This window comes from Falco biarmicus, chromosome 5 (assembly GCF_023638135.1).
Source record: "Falco biarmicus isolate bFalBia1 chromosome 5, bFalBia1.pri, whole genome shotgun sequence".
NCBI lineage: Eukaryota > Metazoa > Chordata > Aves > Falconiformes > Falconidae > Falco > Falco biarmicus.
Genome location: NC_079292.1, coordinates 64,897,531 through 64,920,034, shown reverse-complemented (window position 1 = coordinate 64,920,034; position 22,504 = coordinate 64,897,531). Strand labels below are relative to the sequence as shown.

The 22,504-nt window shown below is 40.4% G+C and overlaps 1 protein-coding gene across 6 annotated transcripts in view; it reads right to left on the bottom strand.

Annotated features, from left to right (window-relative positions):
* The window catches only part of DGKI (diacylglycerol kinase iota), a 228,521-nt gene that overhangs the window by 133,817 nt on the left and 72,200 nt on the right, over positions 1–22,504 (bottom strand). For all 6 annotated transcript variants that reach the window (XM_056341498.1, XM_056341499.1, XM_056341500.1 and 3 more), the window contains exons 2-4: positions 14,788–14,896; positions 4,147–4,242; positions 814–888 (exon numbers count right to left, since the gene is read on the bottom strand). In XM_056341498.1, coding sequence (XP_056197473.1) covers positions 814–888; positions 4,147–4,242; positions 14,788–14,896 — 280 coding nt within the window. The remainder of the gene's footprint in view (positions 1–813; positions 889–4,146; positions 4,243–14,787; positions 14,897–22,504) is intronic.

Sequence of the window (22,504 nt, the reverse complement as noted above, 5' to 3'; positions counted from 1 at the left end):
AACATTGCAAAACATATAGGAGTGAAGATGAAGCTCTAGTGAAATCAGTGGGGAAATTCCCACTTACCTTTCTGGGTGGGATATATGTAAAGAAATAAAAGGGTGGGGGGAGATTTAACACACTACCAGTTAGACATAAGAAAGACAAATCAATGATGAGAAGACTGAAGTCACCAATAGATATTCTATAGGCACCTGGAGGTGATGAGGGTCTCCTTGAAGGAACTGAGAAGCAGATCAGGTCAGGTGTTCACAGCAATAATGATATTATAAAGGAAAGGTTTGATGTGTTCTATTTTAAGTACAAGAATTTCTGAAATCTTGAGGAGAGAACAATATAGTAAATCCAGTGAAAAATGCTCATAGTAGCATCTTACATTACATTACTTGTAATAAATACAGCTGTCATAATTTATCTTATGCTGGGTTTAGTTGAGGAATTTTGAAAGGCCTACTTTGCACATGCAGGATACTGCATTTTCCAGCTTCAGTTTTAAGTCTAGAATTCGAGGGAAATTATTTTTAAAACAAAAAATGTGAAAGCATTCCATATTTTTTTTGTTGGTTTGGGTTTTATGGGGTTGGTTTGTTGTTTTTGTTTTTTGTTTAGTTTTTTTAATGGTTCACAGGGTTTGTACAAATCTATTTTAAATAAGTAAGCTGGAATTTTAAGGGTGGGGTTTTTTAAAAAATATATTGTTAAAACAGCTATGAAAACCTAATTTGGCATACGGTGCTTTCCAGACTGAAAGCTTAGTAAAGGAATTAATGAGTGTTGTCCACATCAGGCTCCAGAAGATGGCAATGTCTTACCTTCTCTAACTGCTCCATGCACGCGTTGTGGACCACAATCTTGCAGGCAGCACACTTCCTCCGCAGAGCAGATTTCTGCAAGAGGAAAGGGAGATGTGTGTGCACGGAGGTGCGCTGTTCCCAGCAGGAAAAAAGTTAGCTGTGAAACAGGAGACGGTTCGCTCCTTATGCAACATATATTATTTTTTTTTCCCTCTCTTGGTGCTTTCAACTGTTCTGCATATTGAAAGAAGGTCTGAAGCTCTTCCAGTTAAGAATTAGACTTTGTGAAGAAGAGAGAGCCACAGTACTCCAGCCTGTGAACTAGAAGCAAACGGCTGTGTAGCAGGTAAGGCTGTTAACAGTGGAGATCATCACTCTAAAAGGGAGCAGCCTGCGAAGATGATGAGCAGGGCCAGTGAAAAGAGGAGAAAAAACATACATGCAAATCAGAAAACTCAGACCAGTTCAGAAGAGTATTGTCATTTCATGTTTATCATATAACACTTAATTTGCTGGGGCTGACCATTGCCTTACAGAAAAATATTTGGGTACTTGGGTTGTTTAGCAGAAAATTACAACATTCTCACACAATGTTGTTAAATGCTTATGAAATATTACAGCAGGGACAAAATTCTCGATCTAATTAGGCTGGTTAGTTTTATTAATTTCAGTAGGGCTTTGAAATAATTTCCATTGAATCCCCTGAGCCAAAGCATATCAAAGGCAAGAGAATGTATCCAGGAGAAAGAGAGAAGGGGGGGGGGGGGGGGGGGGGGGCATCCTTGCATATACTCAATGTAATAAACCAGATGGAATTAATTTTCATAGAAATTTAACTTAAAGACTTGTGCTTGAGGGATAGAAAATTTATAAACACACTACATGTTGAGATTTATTTGCTTCAGTTTTAGATTCAGTCTGTTCACGTTCATTTAAATCTCTAATAAATTATTTCTTTAGAATTTTCAGTATATTGTAAACAAACTCAAGAAGAAACAGGGAACAGCTTCAGCTCACATTGTAGAATAATTATTATAATTTTACTGTGTCTCATAATTATGAGTCTGAATTATCTAGGTACATCCTAACTGTACGTGTTCACATGTATGTAGAGTGCTGTTCTAATGCTTCACCTGAAGAATCATGAGACTATAACAATTAAGCTTTCATGTGTTTTGTGACTTGTTAACTTGAAGTAAGTTTTTAGTCTCTGTGTTTACGAAGAAGTGTGAAACTACATAAAGGAATTGATCCCTAAGATGAAAAACTGCAAAAAGCAAACAAAGGTAACACCTTGCAAGCAGCTATTCTTTTAATATCTTGCTTTTTAAGTTGTTCTTATTATTTTTGAATGCTGGTGGATTTGTATTGAAAGGCTATTAAAAATTCAGACTATCTTTTCCATTGCTTCTAGCTTCTCTGATTTGTCATGAAATGTCAACTCCATACTCCAGAGATGAGTTAATGTTCTGTATAGGCTAACATTTTATGCAAAGTCTGTGCAGCTACAGCTTAATTATTTCTCACTACTTCTCCACTGAAAACATTTGATCTTAAATAGTCTGCATGTAAAAGAACTAAGGCAAAGAAAGACCAGGACAGGCATAGAAAGATGCAAAAGATCTTCGAAAGATCCAAACCGAAAAAGCATTAGCCTTTTGACACATCAGGTTAAATTAACCACAACTAAAGTTAACTGGATTTTCATTTCCATCTCTAGTTCTTAAGCTAATGAAAACCCCATACACTGCAACACGTTATAAACACAGATATCTCTTTCCCCAAAAGGGAACCAATATACTAGTACCTAAAAGCGTAAAGAACCTCAGTCAAGTAAAGGCCAGGCAATTAAGAATCAAGCAACTTTAAACTCTGCTGATTCCTCAGCGTCTTCAGGCCCACTGGCTGGAAAAGTTTGTCACCATGTAAGAGGTCTCCCAACATTCCCAGATACAGTATAAGTCAGTGGGTATAATTTACCAGCTACTGAAAACAGTCCAACACCTACAGAAACATACCTCTAAAGCTAAGACACAGTCTTGCAAATCACATGCAACGTATTACATTACGTATTATGAAGTTTTGCAAATGTCTAAGAAGATGACAACAGTTGTACTGGGTCAGCCCAAAGGTCCACTCAGCCAAACAAATCCTGTCTCTGGTTTTTGCCAAAACCCAGTGCCTCAGAAGCAATACAAGTGCAGGGCAAACACTCAGTGACACTTCCCTTGAATATTACCCCGCAATCTGCAGTCTGTTACAGCTGGGACTTGGATACAGAACTCCTTGTAAGCTGGCACAGACTTCCCAGGCTTGGCCTTAACATTAGATGCCACAAAGTTATCCATTTGCTTGAGAAATTATGGGCATGGATATTAAATTGGAGCTACAGAAAGCACTAGTATTTTAGATCAAAGCACCCCAAAAACTGGGGGTGATTAGTGAGTCAAAATGCTTTAACTTGGATCAAACGATCTGAGCTGGATGGTTGGCTTTTTTACTAAAAGTAGAAAGGTGGTATCATGAAGAGTCAGAGGCAGTATTCACAAACATCCCAGAGAAGAGGGACTCCCTTTACACTTTGCAGTCAGAGGGCCAGGAAGCTCCCTTGATCGTTGATTCAAAGCAAGGACTTGAACTCTCTCACCACGCTTCTTAATACCAAGGTGTTTGGTGGTTTGTTTGCGTTTTTTTCCTCTCTTCTGCTGAAGCAGTTTAACTGAAATACTAGGTGAGGAGTTGCTGAAGCAGACTAGATTTGTAACACCGACTCCTCAAAGAAGAGACACGGATGGGTTAGAGATCAATCCAATGAAATGTTTTCATACACAGCAGAAAAGCTTCAATAGGAAAAGGCAAACCCCGAATATTCTCAGACAGGACAAGGCAAACACTCAAACATAAGTGCACTCATTGCTGGTGAGTGCATTCAAGAATTTGGAAAATTTGGTTCAAATCCTTGCAGTGACTAAAATCACAAAAATTTGATCAGACTCCATTCTCAGAGACCCCAGCAAGTGAAATATTTGTGTATATAGATAAAAAGGTAATTTCTTTGAACATTTCTAAAATACCTCAATATTCTCACCTTTTTTCTCTTGCCATGTCAATAAAGCTACTCATTACATCCATTCTCGCTGTGTAAATAATCTGGGTCACTCAAAATTTTCTGGGGCTTTTTTCCCCAAGCAACAGAGTCTTTAACCAGTAGACTTTTGCCCCTTTTTCCTTATGGAACACAGGCATCAACAACAGCAAACAAATAATGCTCCCAAACATCTGAGCACTGTATCAGTCTAAAGTCAGGCTTGTTACCTCAGAAAGAGAGAAGAAAATCTGAAAATAACTCACTGAGAATTTGACTTGGCAGCTTTCCTCCCCCAGGTAGCAGAGGTCCCCAGAAACATTTGTCTCCAGCCACAGATGCTCTCCATTCACAGCATTTTCCTAGAAAAAGATGATTGTTCATCTGGTTTGTGATATATGTGAGTATACAGAAAGACAGATCTGATTTTCACCACAAATTTAGAAAAAGAAAAAAAACCCCCCCCACAAAACCACAAAAACCAACAATCATACAATCATGTGTTGTTCTGGTTTTTTACAACACAAAGCCATAAGAGTATTTCTCTGTCTTACCACCCCTGCTTAAAGGATGCTGATGATACAATGAACTGTCACCAATCACACCTGAAGTATTTTTGTGCACAGTTCAGTGAAACTTTGCCCACGTTTTTCGCACATGCTGCACTGTTTGACTGGGACCCTAGATTTCGTAAGCATATGATAGTATACAAAATTTAAAGAAACAGAAAATCAGGAGAGGTGAAACAAAACCATGACTACTGAACTTTCAGTTGGAGAAGCCCAAAAATTTGAGAACAAGGCTCAGAAGTGCAAAATAACATACTGACATTAGGACTTTAGGCTTTAGGATAATAAGATAGTTTAGACAAGGAGAAACGCTTTAAGATGGCTGGATCGACACTGTATGAAAACATCAAGCAAACATGAAGTGGCCAGGAGAGACCAGATTTTAATTTTATACCTGAAAGAATGAAACATTCAACTGAGAACACTCAGAAAAAAAGTTTACCTAGCACACTGACCATTAGTAGTGATTAACAGGGTAACACCCGATTTTTCTTTGACAGTCTCATTTGACTAAATCTGTACTTTAATTCTTAAAAATTCTTGTTCTGAGGGAATTTGGTTGTAGAAAGACTTCAGTTTTAACTTGACTGTAATCCTGGCTCAATTAAAAAAATCTAAGAACTCTACTGTACACTATTTGAGCAAACTGAATAAACAGGATTTCTGTTCAGCCAGAATTAGAGCATGATGGAAAATGCTTTGACAGTCTCTGACATTTGGTTCCCACACTGCAGAAGTCACAAATGATGACGCTTACCAAACAGATGGCGTCCAACAGCAGGATGCTCTGAAATAGCCATCTCGGTTAAAATAATTTATTTAAAATACCACTGACAGTTTCCAAGTGATGAAATGAGAAAGCTTCTCTTGCCATGCAGATTTCTTAGGTAATGCAGAGAAGCAGAAGTGGCAAAATCCTTTGCCTTCTGGACTACGAGTGCATACACAATAGACAAGACCTACACAAGTCTGCACATGGTGCCTACCACAACTCTGGTGTTTACTTCAAATTAACCAAGAGGATGGGAACATTACTGTGTTTTTTCTGGTAGGAAGTCTACCTGTCCATAGGTCATCTGACTTCATCAGAAATGCTCTCATTCGTGTCAGACTCAGTATTTTCCCTCGGCACAAGGGGCTGGATGAGACTGATACTTGGATTCCAGTCTACTGCAATTACACCCTGATTAATCTTCATTTAGCGGCACACTGTTCTGTACCTCCGTTTCCTCTCATCCTTTTGTCTGCCTGTCCACCTGAGCTGTAGACTCCTCGGGACAGAGATTTTCCTGAACTGTACAGGTCAGTGCACAATAGTTTAGGTGAGGCTTTTCAGCACTTTTATAATGTAAAATAGCTTTTAAGGACTTGAACTAGCTTAAGAAATTCTTCAGGCCTTACTCAGATGGTAAATTACGCAGACTGTAAATTCTTTCCCTTCAAGTTTATCCTCATGTTAAAGCAATTTTCCCTGGCAAAAACTATATCAGTTGTACAGCGTTTCATGGAAGCCTAGTGACACCATACTAATAAAACTACGATGCTCACGGTACTGCTCAATATATTAACTTCTTGTCTAGTTTATGAGAAGCCAGACAAGAAGACCAAAGCAGGATCTGGGCTCTACCAAAGAATGTTTGACCTGAGCACATTCTCTGATGACTTAGCAGTGCAAACTCAACATTATAACCCAGAGCAAAGTTTTATGGATTACAAAAGATGTTTAGGAAAGATCGACTATGAAAGCCGAGTAAGTAAGCACACAGCCCCTGAGACATCATTTTTAATGAGGAATCAAAATTATATTAAAAAATAGATTAAACAGCACTTCAATCAGGCCATGTCCACATAACTTGCCATCCAGGATTTCTAAAGATAAAGTGGACCATGTCCATAAACTAGTTTAGACCAATTGACTATGTTCTCCATTTTTCCAGACTGTCATAGATTCACATGTCTAACTTTACATCACAGTAGAAATAAAATCAGTAAGCAGTCTACAAGGATGACCTATGTAGTTCATGCTATGATAGACTTCTGACAAGACTAGATAATAAAAATGTAAATAAGTCAATCTGGTATAAGTGGCACACCTCCAGATACCTACTGCCACAAACAATTTCACAGCACTGTGTGTGAAAACTCACAATTTCAATTCCAGCAAATTGACATTTGAAAAATCTTCTTTCATCCTGAATCAGAGCAAATTGCTGAGACATCCCAGGATGAAATGCCCTCCCTCAAAAAGCTTTGTCTGTCGATTACTCTGCCTCAAAATAAGATCAAAGGGAAATATTTGAACTTCACTGTTCTAAATTTTACAGAGCACTATCATTTATATGATGTGACATTCTGTTGCCACTTAAGCAAATCAAGATGATATAGTCAAAGGAAAATGCTGTGACCTTTACCAAGCCAAATTTTTCATTCAATTCCAATAGAAAATTTTGACAAAAATAAATGTATTTCTATGAAGAATTTTGACTTCAGAAAAATCAGTGTTTCCTACTCCATCTACCAACACAAACTGACAGAGGTCACTCTGATCACCTCTAGTATGAGCTCCCATTTAACACAAAACTAGAGCACAGTAAAGGCTACATCAACACGTGTATATTTTGACACAGGTATTTTTCCACAAGAGCTTTGAATTCAGCAACATTTTCATAATTTGCCAGTTTGGTCTATATTGCACTTGATGTCTTTATGTTAGCTTTAGGAGTAAATTGCTACTTAAGAGGCAACCGTCCTCTTTCTGTCCCTGACCCCTTAGACACCCGTCTCACGCTCTTGCCATTTTCCTCGTGACTGATCTAGTAGCTGTGAAGCAACACATGAATCAGTTGATCTGATGGAAAAAAACCAGACGACTTATCTACCAAATCAGCTAGGCAAAATTACTCGCCCTGTGACCACATAACTGCTGGATCTCACACAAGCCGTGGTGGGTTAAAGGTGGGTTCAGTGGGGCTGATGCTTTTGGTACCCACTCAGCGTTAAACCAGCTCAGCTGATCTGTCAAATCATGCTTTTAGTCTGACATGCTCTGCTTTGACTTACTGTGTAGAAAAGGGATACTGCCCATCATCGTGGATATAACAACAATTACTGTAGGCCAATATCCTGCAGTTAAAGAATGAACTGGGAACTTTGTTTCCTCTCCTGGCTTCCCTGCCCTTGCAAGTGTGTGAACTCCACGTCCTCTGAAGAGACAGAGCCCCTGCTCACTGAAGTGGAGGCAGCAGTGCTTTCCTGGCAGATGCAGCCTGCCTCACAGGGGACACATGAACTCAATATGCTCTCCCAGATGGAGACCTCCCATTTGATTGCTCCTGATCCATTACCACCTTAATAGCAAACAATTCCAGTATTTCAAATATTCCTTGCATATGAAACAAAAACTAAATACAATGCACACACACCCCCAAAGTGAAAAAGAAATAGGAATTCAAGGACTAGGAGTCTGGGAACAATGTAATTGCATGTGCGTGATCATAACTTGCTGTGCATATTTCACTAATTCAACTGGGTTTCTTCTAAGTGCCCAGCACAGTTAAATAACAGAGCATGTGTTACCACCATTCTAAAGCCCTTAAATATCTCCATACCTCACTGTTTGTCAAGCTGCAGTCAGAATGGTTCCAAAAGCAATGCAGATAAACCCGAGTAATTTAATTTGCCATGTTAAGCAGCTATAGACATTCAGCCAAACAAATATACCAGTCAGCTCAACTTTTTAGTTCAAAGGAATCGTAACTCCAATTCTAACGGGAGGAATGGAGCTCTCCTCTCCTCCACTCCTGCCGTGACTAGCATGCTGCAATAAATTATGTAAGGCAGATTTCTAAAATAAGCCATTAAGAAATTTTTCTCTTTGTTAACACTCCAGTAAGAAAGATTAATCTTCTTAAAAATATACATTTACCTGATAAACTTACGATTAGTCTAAATTCAGTGTTCAAGCAATCTAAATCTAATTAAACATATTTGTGAGCAAAAATTATTAGCTTTAGCCCTTTTCTTTATGAGGTCCCTATCAAGCAGAAACGAGTTTGTTTGGATGTCTTTTTCCCAAATGTCTTTCATGTTTAGCTTGTGTTTTACCCTTAACTCTGAAATTCCAGAGTCTGTAATGCTTATATAATAGCAATGTCCCAAATGGTTTTCTGTTGATATATATTCTCAAGGTTAACTCCACCTTAGCACATTTTATTTTGGGAATATTCTAAATGAAGTCACCTTTTCTTTAATTATTATAAATGTAATATGTGGACATAAAACAAAACATCACAGAAATACAGTATTGCATCATTATTTAAAAAACTTGAAGATAAGTAGACTCCAACTTTCAGAATTACTTTTGGGCGTTCAGCTTCTAGGTCTAGGTTCACCATATTCTCTAGCTTTTTCTGCCATTCTCCTTTCCCCCACCATGCTTTTCAACATCCCTGCATCAGTTACCTAGTCCTGTATCCTCTGCTGAGCTTTTAAGATTCTTGTCACCATCATCTGAAAGATCATCTGTATGCAGAAGCAGAAAAACAATTGTCTTCATGGAGGAGCAACGTCCAGATGCTATCAACAGAGATGATGATTCCCTATGTTCCCATGAACTATTATTTTGGCTGACAACTTAACTTCAGTCTTTTTGGCAGCAACGGGGAAAAAAATACCTATTTTCAAGAAGGGAACCTTCTGTAATACCACTGCATCCTCTACACACTGCTGGAAAAAGGAAAAAAAAAAAAATAGAGGTGGCCACCATTTTGATAGACAATAGACCTCTTTTTCCTCTTTAGATCTCTCTGGAAAGATTAGTTCTCAAACCCTGATGAAAAAGAAACAGCAAAGTAGGACTACTGATCCTGAGCACATTGCTTCAAGTGCCATCTGCACACAATATTTCAGCAATTTTAAGTATGCACGAAGCTTGAACTTATCACTACTTATTTAAGTGAAACCAAAGCTCCCAATGCCTCTACATGCTTTTATGTGACTAATGCAATACCCATACCCCAGCGTTCTCGTTTTTCATGTGAGCATCTGATAACATACATCTCTTTCAACTGTTCCCAATTACAAAACTTAGTCTTGCAGACACACCAATGAAAGGGAAATATTCTTTCGTACAAAAATTAGTATAGTTTTTAGGAATTGATGATTCCTAAACAGAAGCCAAACCATTCACACAGAAAAGAAATACACTTATCTAGACTCACGAGGGAAATATTTGATCATATGTAGAACACCTATTAGCGTACTAACACACGTTAGTTATCCAAAGTGTAGTATATCACTAGGCACTTACAAACACTGTATATGAAAGTAAACGGACAGCACTACTGACCAATGCCAAAAAGAGGCAGACTATAATGTAACAGATTCATTGCAAAGTCACATTCATTGATTGTAATTAACTCACTGGTATGGGCCACCTCACTGTCTATTTATCTAGACCATACTCCTTCAGTTTGTCTACAAGAATGTTATGGGAGATAGCGCCAAAACCCTTGCAAAAGTCAACATAACCACCATTGCTCTCCCCCCATCTACCAAACCAGTCATTTGATTACAGATGGCTTTCAGGTTGGTCAGGCATGATCTCCATAAAACCATGCTGACGTATCATTCACTTTCCTATACCTAATATTTTTTGAAATGGCTTCCAGAAGGATTTGCTCCATCATCATCCCAGGAATCAAGGTGAGACTGATCAGTGTGATTCCCTGGATCCTCCTCCTTGCCTTTCTTGAAGACAGGATTGACATTTGCTTTGTTGCAGTCCTCAGGAACTCCTCTTTCAAAGACAACATAGTGTTCTTGCAATTATCAGCCAGCTCCCCCCAGTACCTTTGCTTGCACCTCATCAGGTCCTGTGGACTTCTCTATGTTCAGTCTAAGCGTCCCCTAACCTAATCAACCATCCTCTACAAAGGCAAGTCTTCCTTGCCGCAGCCATGTCCTGGTTTTGGCTGGGGTAGAGTTAATTTTCTTCATAGTAGCTGGTGCAGTGCTGTGTTTTGGGTTTGGTGTGAGAACAAAGTTGATGGCACACTGATAGTTTTAATTACTCCTAGGTAACGTTCATACCAAGTCAAGGACTTCTCAGTTCCTTGGGCCCTGCCAGCGAGAGGGCTGGAGGGGCACAGGAAATTGGGAGGGGACACAGCCAGGGCAGCTGACCCGAACTAGCCAAAGAGGTATTCTATACCATAGGGTGTCACACCTGGTATATAAACTGGGGCCTGCTGATCACTGGTCAAGGACTGGCTAGGCATCAGTCATGGGGTGGTGAGCAATTGTATTGTGCATCACTTGTTTTTTCTCCCTTCCCTTTGGATTTCATGCCTCTCCCCTTCTCCCTCCTTTTCATTATAACTTATTATTTTATTTCAATTATTAAATTGTTCTAATCTCAACCCATGAGTCTTACATTCCTTTCCGATTCTCCTCCCCATCCCTCTAGGGTGCAGGGGGAGTGACTGAACAGCTACATGGTTACTTAGTTACTGGCTGGGGTTAAACCACAAAAAGCCACTGGTGTCAGGGGCCTGCGATGATTCCTGAAGACAGGCCTTAGCAGTAAAAAAAAAAAAAAAAAAAAGCACACATTTTGCACATTGGTTTTTCCATGTCCTTTGTCACCATGTCCCCTGTTCCATTCAGCAGTGGCCCAACATTTTTCCTAGTGTTCCTACAGCTGATGACATGTCTACAGACACCATTCTTGTTGTCCTTCAATTTTCTGTTAGATTCAACCCCACGTGAGGTCTGGCTTTCCTTACCCCATCCACATGCAATTGGGTAGTGCCTTCTACAATCCTCCTGGCTGGCCTGGCCCTGCTTCTACGTATTATCAAATGACAGTTTCCAACTTCTGCTCAAACACCTCATTTCTATTCTTGTTAAGATCTGGAAGATTTTTTTTTTGTCTTTTATACATATAATTTATGCTCTAAGGTTATAATATTTCTCCTCTGAAAAACATTCTGCTTGCACCCAAAGAGTTCTGACGATGTATTCACATAACACAAAGCATGGATCAGTCTCAAGTTGTTTCACTGAACTCCAAGAATGGAAGCTGTGCATCTTCAAATGCCTCTTGCAGGACATAACTAGGGTTTCAAGTCTTGAGGTCATGCACCATATGTGCCTGCTGAGGAGAAGGCAAGAAATGAGCATCAACAGAAAAATGCATTATGGACAAACAAAATGAGATATTTTGGGCCAGTGGGAAGCTCAACACACTAATATCCTAGTGGCTGTCAAGATTTTTGTAGGTACTAAATAAAGCAAGAGCTAGAAGGCAGTACTTAAAAGGAAATTACAGGATGACTTTGCACAAAAGCTTGTGGTTATTTTCCTTGGAAGAAAGAGGCAGTATGAAAATATACAAAGACCTAGATCCCTAATGGTGTACAGGCACTGTATGAGGCGGCTCAGTCCATACTTACTTGAGAATCTAGGCTAGAATTATTTGCTTTATCATGTAATACATGGGAGTGATGCCTAAAATGGGGGAGGGTGAGAGAAGGGGCTATAAATGAACATATCACAGGGACAGGCATTTAAGGTGGTTCCTTTTTGGTAAGGCATATTCTGCATTTCCCTCTGGCTATAACATTACCTGCTCCAGAGAACATATTCTGCACAGCCCTGCTGTGAAAAGATAGCATTAAATTAGACAACAAAGCTACAAGTTAACCTGAATTAGGTGTAGCAAGTGTGATGAAACAGGGCATTTATAAGTATGTTAGAGAAAAGAAACCTCAGGGATGACAGTAGCAACAACAATAAGACATACTGTTTCTTATATAAAAGGTCTTAAAGAGACATCAGAGTCATCACCTCCATTTCACAAGTAGTGAGGCTGATGTACAAAAAGACAAAAGAGTCATCTGAGCTCACTCACGAGGTAAGTGGCAGAGCAGGGAATGGAAATCCCACTCTCTGAATCAGTGTCCTGTTCACAAGACGATGGCATCTGATAATGGTAAATCACCTGCAAGGAGTTCCAGAAAAGGGCAACTATAGCCAGGGAATTCTTTCCAGTTATTACTGCGAACAAAACAGGGAGGAAACATTTCCTACTGCAAAGTCAACTGACAACTTATGTTCATGTCATTTAGACTCTGGAAAGATCTCCCATCACAGGTCCTTGGAGAATCATCCTCAGAAATACTGAAGAGCAGGGTAAGATAGATGGGGGATGCAACACGCACAGATTAATGCTGCCTTCCAGCGGTTAAATACAGAGACTTCCTGTCTGGCTCCAACACATCTTAATTCAAATTCCTTTTCAGTCCACCAAATACACCTCTGGACATAAACATCAGTATTTGAAGTTTAACTTTTTTCTTTACTGACATTCACTACCCTTTATAAACCCTGTCCATTTCAGCTTCTTCACACCTCCAAACCACCTCCCTGATATCTTTTATAATTTATAAAAAACATATATATATCACAGTATATTTTACTGTGACTCAGATTTGAGAAACGCCTTTCTCCCTCACATTCACCAGTTAGTTCAGGCTCCTCCCAGCCACAGATGTCTCCCACTCAGTATCCTGTCCCTTTCCCCACATGCCACAGGATTGCCTGCCTTCTCCAATCAAAACGTGAAGTAAAGCAGGAACAACCTGAGAAGCTGGAACAGCTGAGAAATTGAACTAACGGAAAATCTAAACCATAAGCCAGGAAGTGCGAAAACACACACATACACAACTAAACCCCACAATATTTAATCAATATTCACCAACATATTTCAAGACCTGTAGTATTTATGTACTGGGATCACATGAGGAACCACACAGTAAAATTACAGACAATCAGCTTTGAAGAAGGTTAAGTTGCGGTTCTTGGGATTGGAGTTTAGGTTTTTTGGGTTTGGGTTTTGTTGCTGCTGTTGTTTTTAAGCATGATTTTGAAAGGTGTTTAATTTAGCCTGTGCCTAACCCTTCACATATGTGACTGATCCTTGAAATTTCTACTAAACTGCATTGATGACTCAAAGCAGACATGTTTTAATGCCTTGCTTGTCAGGATCTGGGTTTCCTGGAGCAAAAGATCAAGGCATTCTCCAAAGATCTGCCAAGAGGATTCCATGTAAGCTTTCAAACTCATTTTAACACTCTATGTTGAAGTACAGTACTGAAGAATATCACAGTGAATCTAATACAGCTTCCTGCAGTACAGCCTGTAAATTTTTATCACTTTAAACTTCAAGTGCAACAGCTGGGGCTGAAGCAGAGTATGTTATCTAGAAAGCCAACTGGTCTCGGTATACAGAACAGAAATAAACATAAGCCATATTCAAAACATATGCTACCTTAACCTAAAAGCCACTTGGGTGGCTGGTGCCTTGATACTGCCATGTACTGAGTTCTTTACCAATAGCTGAGAGTGAGATCTACTGTATGCTTTGCTTTAAATGGGACACCCCTGTAACCTACTGGCTTAAGGCTCACCTCCTTAGCATGTACCAGTGCATAACTACATAGAAAGTGCATGGGAATGGTTCAAAGCTGTATCAGGGGAGGTTCAAACTTGACATTAGCAAATATTTCTACAGAGGGCTATCAAACACTAGAACAGGCTTCCTAGAGAGATAGTTGATGCCCCAAGCCTGTCAGTGCTTAAGACATTAAGATAGCATTAAATTAGACAAAGCTACAAGTTAACTTGAATTAGGTGTAGCAAGTGTGATGAAACAGGGCATTTGGACAATGCCCTTTACAATACGCTTTACCTTTTGGTCAGCCCTGAATTGGTTAGGCAGTTGGACTAGATCATTGTAGGTCCCTTCCAACCAACATAGTCTATTCTAGACAGTCCTAAACTGTGCCCTTCTGAAGTAGCCCAGAAACATAACAGAAACAAGGATGGGAGGGATGGAAACATGATTTCTGTGTCTACAAGACAGGAGAAATCTAGCCATACACACAAAGTATTGTGAACAAAGATTTCTACTACCTACTCTACAGGCCAAGCCAACTCAACATGTGCCTTCAGCTTTAACTTTTGGCCCATCAAGCAGAGATAGAAAAACTCCACTGTGCTAAAATCAGATCACCTTTGGATGGCAGATCTTGCCAAGAAGGCAGCAAACAAATGTAGCCAGACAGTTCCCAAGCTGGAAAGTTTGAACAGCTAGTCTGTGCTGCTAAAGTCTCCACAAGTTTTCATGTCTCTGCCTTGCACTTAATTTCATAATAGAAGCATGTTCCCAATGACCAGCACTAATTCTGATGGCAACGTCTTATGTTGACTTAAGGAAGGAGACAGCACTAGCCAAAGATTCTGCTCAAATTAACTGCCAAAAACCCAAACACCTACAGTCCACTCTAAGGCCGCCCTTGGTTCCTTCACAGGTCCATTGGAGACTGCAATGTTGAGGGAATGCACAGGAGCCAAGTGCTGGAGGCCTGACCTGGAGATTGCTTTCCTGCAAATTGAAAAGAAAAAACACACATAAATGGAGTGTATATCAAATATAATTACCCAATATAATAATCCACCCCACCCTTCTCCAGAAATCAGAAGAGGCAGTACAGCATCTAATTTCAGCTTGGGTGAAATGGTGCTTGAATGCCATCTCCTGCTAAAGCAGTTTAGGAAAAGAATAAAGTAATCTGATCACGGAAAATTACTGTTTAATGAAGATCAGTTACTCATCTGGCACTAAGATGAAGTTTCAAATCCAGTGGATTACAAATGGTTGTTTGCCAGTTTCAGTGGAGTCCTCATTCATTACGCTTACTCCTCACCTACCAGCTGCACCTGCTGCATCAACTCATACATAATTCCAAATAGCCCTTATTGGAGGAACGAAATTCGAGTTTATACAAAAAGTGTAACATCTGCTGCTTTTACTTAGTTTATAGGCTGGGAAAAGACACCCATTCAGCATCCAACAGGTAAAACAAGATATGTGGACAACACAAGTCAGGAAGGGGAGTCATATGCTACTACCTTTTTTGAATCACATCAGCATCCCTCAAGGTAATATAGCTTCTTCCCACTTACATTTCAATCCTATCTTTTTGGTCCAAAGTCATTCTTACAGCTCGAGGCATAGATATCGCCTCCTTCAAAAGTCACAGATGGTGACCAGAAACCCTCCTGGAGCTCCACAAGCGCTGAGAGCTTATCCACTGCCTGCTTCCCTAGAGGCACCCAGCCCTGCCAGATCAGCCTCGAATAGTGAGCCATCAGGTGGGAAGCATCGTACGCTGCTGATACAAAGCTCAGCTGTACTTGGGCAGTAGATTTCATAAGGCTTCATAACACTATTGCGTTGTATATTTTAGCACTTGGTGGTGGTGGCCAAAACAATCTCACAGCTTCAGCTGCAATGATTCAGAAGAGGACAAAAACATCTCAAGGAGAGATCTCCTTTTGTAAGCCAAATGCACTCATCCCCCACAAAGCGAAATGACAGTCTGTTTGTGTAAAGTGCATTTTTGTGATACCACTCCCACAGTGCAACGGCTATTTATAGCATCTCCTAATCTTACTGCTCTCCCAAAGCAATAAAGGTCAACTGAGCCAGCGATGACAATCCAGGTCAGCCATATGCTAAACAAATCTTTTCATTGTCCTGAACATATACGGTGCCATATATATCCACAGTAAAGGAGCCTGGAAGCCTCACTGCTCACAGTGCACATCTGGAAAAATAAGCGAGCTGAATCAGAATTCCTTTCCTGTGAGTAGCATGAACAACTCAGAACATTCACATCAGCCTCTGATCAGCCAGTGCCCCCTTTAACAACATGGGCAAGACATTGACATTAAGGTTTTTTTCCAAAATATTTTGCATTTGATAAAAAACCCATTAGAAGAAAGGAGCCCAAGAAAAAGACTTTCACCACCTGGCCGTATCTCAGGAGAGAACAGTTTAGCAAGCAAGATGTTATGCCATATATGTCAGTAGAATATAAGCTACACATTTTCTCAATTACACAATTAAGGCCTTAAAGAAATAAACCACAAAACACTACAATACTAAGTTCTTTGAAATATATTTTTCCAGGAAACTGTCCTTTATATGGCAGGCTCCTTCCATGCTGTTTTGGGTACTAATGTAATTGTTAGTACTTCCTAAACACAAGAGTACATTCTTGTGACTATTCATGGTTTATAACATGGCAATTTGTTTTGGTGGAAATGGGGCACTCTCACATTTTCCATCCTGCATCACTGACAGTGATAAAGCAAAGCTACTTAGTCCTGCCCTCATAAGAGAGGAAAGTAGCATCCACTTTGTGCAAAGCAGTGCTTAAGTAAAGGTGGCATAATAACAGTGTTAGCAGTTAATTTTTATTTGATGAAACGTGCCGATATTTTCAGTCAACACAGTTTACAGCCTATTACTTGTCAAGCAACAGAGCCTATAAAGTTGCATGCATCCACTAAGCAAATCCACTAAAGCAAGGTTTGCAATGACTTTTCCTAGGAACAAATTTATCTGACCAGTCTGGCAGCAAGGCTTCTAGCTGGAATGCAAATTCAGCAGAGACTTAAATGGTAAATAAGCCTAATGAACAGCTACAGACATCTCAGCATCAAGCTTTGGATACTATTTCAAGTCAGAATTAGAGATGTGCAAGCCTCCTGCAGCAGAACCTGAGTCTTGGCCCACATTCCTTTAGAAGCCAGCCGAGGCTGATGAGCCTTTTGGCAGAGACCTGGCAGAGTTTTGTGCCAACAGCCTGCCCTTCCTCTGCATGTCAAGTTGGATTTATGGCTTTGTCTGGAAAGCACACAAAACACAGGCATGACAATAATGCCTTTTTTTTTTTTTCCCCCACATTTGTTTTAACACAAAAGCCTCAAAATTATCTCAGGGATTGCAAACTTGCACGAACCAGCCAGAAGTGACTCAGGGGGCAAGCTGAAAATGCCTACTTTTACACAGCTTCTTATCAGAACTTTGTCTCAGAACAAAGAGAGACACAGAGTGTCAAAACACGCTGTATGTACTGCAGAAACCTTTCCCATTGAAAAAAAGGAGGTCAGGCTAAAGAGCAAACACATGGCCTTCTATTAAGTGTAAGGCAGACAAGAGAGGGGAAAACGGTGGGAAAGAGAAGGTAGCACAAATCTGACACCAGAACAGATGCCGAGTATCCAGGTGATCATATCTCATCTTACTTTAACTAGCAGATTACACCACCTGGCACTTTTCCAACAGCAAGGTAACATGAATGGCTTTTACTTATCTTTCCCAGCAATTTCATCTCCACTGTGCTAAGCACGTGAACGAAAACACAGGCTCGACAGACATCCTTTGCCATAGAAGCAAAAGTAATCACTGCTCCCCTGATAAGAGACAGCCAAAAAAAGTGAATCTGTGCTTTCATAATACATTCCACTCTTCAGCCTATGAAGTCTACACCTTTGTTAAAATGGGCACGCCAGCCAGCTTGCTGATGTAGCAACCAACAGCAAGTCAAAGTTGCATCCTAAGTAATGAGCTGTATTGTAACAATTATTTTTTCATATCCAGTAATCAGTAATTTGTAGTAGATGTTATCAGCTTAGCTAACACACCACTGCTATAAACAAGCATGGGTGCACATACATGTGTATGTCATTAAATATACAACAAACAAAAATATCTGATACCAATTCCATAATTGATACCATTAAAGAAATTCTTTAATTGAGTAGTTGACTGTCTTGGAAACCAAGAGCAATCAGACATTCAAGCTACTCAAGTATAACAACTGTTTTTTTGGTAAAAAAGCACCACATTTTCATTTCACTGAAAAGTCAGGCGAGACTCAACCTACTTATTAGATCAAAGGATTTGATTAGGGGGTACTCGGGTTTATTTCCAGGCTTCGGCTTTACTGAGCCTTTTCCTCCACCTAAGGCATACAAAAATCCTCCAACGAGTTGTTTAGACTGAATATTTTATGCCTGAATCCTCAAAGACCACAAAAGACAAATAGTCAACAGCATGCAGCTCATGTAACTGTTAGAAAAACCTGTTTTGAAACAAAAAACTTAGTACTCCATGGGTTAACAGATTTGAGTGTCATTTTAGTTGTCACTGGTGTTGGAGTTGCTGCTCTTCCAGGCTGGGGTTACCACCTTCCTTTTTGTAGGAGCCGAAGCTACCACTGGGACAGTCTCTCAGCTGCAGGCTGAGAGATCATATTAAAAAAAAAAAAAAAGAACACACACACACACACACAAATAATCACACAAACGCTCAGTGTGGCTTCTACAGATCCTATGGCTAAGATATCTGCCAGAAGACTGCTGGGAGTGTTTTCTCAAAGTTAACCTAGATATTTACTGACAAAAGGACAAACACTTATATAACAACGTTTAAGTTACAATAGTTCTGCTTTTCTTTGAATATTCAACGTAGATAAACCCTACACCTGCCAGCTCTCACCTTTGCCAACCACAACTTGAAAAGCCCTGTACAAGGCCACAGTACCTGCATGCTGTATGAACAATTTATATGCACCTGAGTTTGGAGGTGGTTTCCACTCCTGCAATTTGGTGCTTGTGAAAGCCACGAACAAGATGTACTGGCTAAATTCTGACATTATTTCAGTTTTCCCCACACATCTCTGCTGACTGCACAGCGCTCCTGCAACCTGCTGCTCCCAGCTCACCTTCCAGGCATAATATTCTCCTTTTAAGCTGACCAGGAGCTAAACATCAGGATTCCCAAATTTTTTGGCGTTTGCTATAAAAGGAGCCAACTTTAGTCAAATCAAATTTAGTTCCAGTATCCTGTCTCTGATAACGGCCAGCAGCAGCAGGTGTTTACAGAAGCACTGGCACAAATTGGGTGATCCTTCTGACATACTCCAGTCCCAGCTTCCAGTAATCAGCAGTTTAAGGACTTCCTGAGCTGGAGGCTGCTTCCAGACCTTTGTGCTTAATAGTCTGTAATGGGTCTTTACTCTAGGAATGTGTTGGTTCTTCCCTGAACCCATTTATACTCTTGGTCTCCACAGCAGCCTATGTAATGAGCTCCACAATTTCATTATGGGCACTGTAAAGTACTTCCTTCTGTCTGTTTTAAAAATTCTGCCTGATAATTCAATTGGGTTATCATATTCTGAGGAACAGCAAGTAATCACTTGCCTCTCTACACCTTCTGTGATTTTATGAATCTATTCATATACCCCTTCATTCACCCTCCTCGCCCCCACCCCTACCTGGAAGCACCCGAGACCATTAAAGTTTTTGCCAATACCAAGGTAGAACCTTCACCAATGTCTTAATTTCAATTACATATTTTTTGAGGTAGGATTGCCAGACCTAGAACAAATACTGAAGATCTGGCTGCACCAGAGGCTTATCAGTGGTGTCAGCATTGCTCTTTTTCCTCTACATCATTCCGAGCCCTTTACTTGCCTTTTAAGAACTGTGAACACCAAGTTAATCATTTCACGGGAGTACTTGTAATTATCCAAAGATCCCTTTCCTGAGTGCTAAACGGTAATGAAGTTCAAACTCTTAAACTTTTTCTCCCCTGTGCGTTATTTGGCCTTCATCAATCTCACATTTCAACTGCAATTTGCTGCAGAATCATTCAGCATCGTAAGACCCTTCTGCAAATTTTCTGCAATCAGCCTGTGCCCACCCTGACTAATTGTGCAGAGCAGCAGCAAGCTCTGCCCCCCACACTTTGCTCCCTGTGAGTGGCACCGCTTCCATCACAGGTCACCAGTGGTCCCCATCAGTAAACTCCTAGGTAAACTCTGAAAACCACCCACCAGGTGCTAACCACCCCACTGCTTGCTACATTTTAACTGCTGGTTAACCACATGGACACCATCCCTTTTAGCCCTAGTTTCTACACCAGAAGCTTTTTTCCTACATCATTGGAAGCTTTCTGGAAGCCCCTCTGAGCTCCCCTTGGCCAGACCACTCCGGTTCTTGGGCCTCGTGCCTCTGCCAGCAACTTCTGCAAAACTCATGCATCCTGGCTTCCTTAGAAAAAGCTGTACTGGCCTTCCTCCAGCATATTGTATTCAGCTGTGTATTTACTAAACCTGCATCTTAGCAGCAGCTCTACCACTTTCTCCCATTAAAACCTGTGGCTGGGTTACCCCATCAGCACTCTGCAAGCTCCTGTGTGACCACCCCACTCCTTTAGGACTGGAGGTTGTTTGAACAGAACTATTATAAAGCCCTCTCAGCAGTTTATTTTAATTCAGTCAGAATAGTTACCAAAATCAAATCCTAGTGATTAGTTATTGGCCCTTTTTTCAATGTGGTCTTTAACTTCCCACTTTAACCTTCTCATTTGCCACAGGTTCATCCACACAAATAGCAGCTCACCCTGGGACACACTCAGGTACCTTCAGCAGTGAACACTGATGCAAGAAATTCAATTAGCCCTAAAAGAAATAGGCCTTTCAAAACTCCTTGTGAAATACCTGCTTATGCATCTCTCATTGTGTGCTGCTCAGGGAACCAGAGCATGGAAAAGCAGAGATCTGGGTAGCTTCCCAGCCACCCAACATCAACATCTCCAAGACCCCAACAGATCTTTCCTTCTTCTCTCAAACCCTCCCCACACAGACCAGTTTGATAAAGGCTGCATGGAAACCGGTACACCTCCATGAAACACTGCAGCTCCATGCAGCTCTGACCAGCTTTGCTTCCAGCCTCACAACCAGCCCTCCAGTACCTAATAGGCAGCTTATATCCACTAGAGACCAACCTGAGGACAATGACAAATTTCCACTAACAGTCTTACCAAGAACTTCAAACCACAACCCCAGAGCTGAAAGGAAACCACAGTACATCAGCTCCCTGAGTAAGTTCTGGTAGAAGCATTTGGATCCATCACATCAAACACCGTATTCAGCTTGTATTGATCAGATGCAAGACCAAACGGAGCCATCTAGCCTTTCTGTGACCATCTCCTTGAGTAAAATAACAAACCCAGCAGACACAAGTAATACACACGAATCCTATGAAAGGAAATAAGAGGGAAAGCAAAAGGAGCATAAGACCTGCAGAAAGTTTGATCAGGATAACGGAGGAAGAGCCTCTCCCACATGATGTTGTCTTTAATGAGTCAACGCTGCAGTTCACAGCCATTCCCATGTTCTGCACATGAAGGGATATTCTTTAAAAGGAAGTCCTTTGGTATTTTTGCCCCTCAAACTCTGGGTACAAGAGTGACAGGTTACTTTTCTTATCCCAAAAGAACAAAATAGATTCATGAAACAGGCTGTGTGTTAGAAGAGGCATTCACAAGCTTTGTCACAAATACGTGTGCAGTTTCTTAAATACAGACATACAAATCATCGCTGCCCTGCAGTTACACCTGGGGCTTGGATTAGCGTCAAAACTGCACAAGTCAGAACAGTGCAAATGCCAAAGACCTCTAATACATGATTTTTCTATTCTCTGCTTAGCTTCACCAGTAGGCATATATTAAGCACCAGATTTTACCTTCTGGGAAGTAAATTATGGATTTAATTAGATCCAGAGCTGTGCTAAATTACTCGATCCCTTAAATCTTATCTTACATCAAGCCTTCATCTTCTCAGAAGACAGAAGCATACACCTTTGCGTCAATTCCTATCAAGGGGACCGGTATCTTGGCCTAGATCTATAAATCACTTTGGAGTCTATATTGCATCAAAATCAGTGTGACTTTGGTCTTGCATGCCTTTGTTGGCCAGGCATGGTCCAGCAAATTCCCCTGAAAACTCCATAGTGCTCCACAGCTGCAATGTGAAAACTGAAAATGCCTTAGTCCCGGGAGTTGGACAACTAGTTGGATACTTAATTATAAGAAAAAGTTCAAAGGCATGTGAAGTTCTCTGAGCTCCTATCAGAGCTCAGATTCATACATATGACTGGGTATTCACCCATTTCTTGGTCTTCTTTCTGCTTACCTAAGGGTTTTTTTGCCTTTACTCTTAATTTATTTTCTAAATTTCTTTCCAAATAGAATAAAACATCAAGGGTACTTATGGTAGAAGGCAACTAAGTTTTACGACCAACAGGGTGTCTCCCAATCTTTTGTTTAAATATGCTATTTCTGGAAAGATATGTA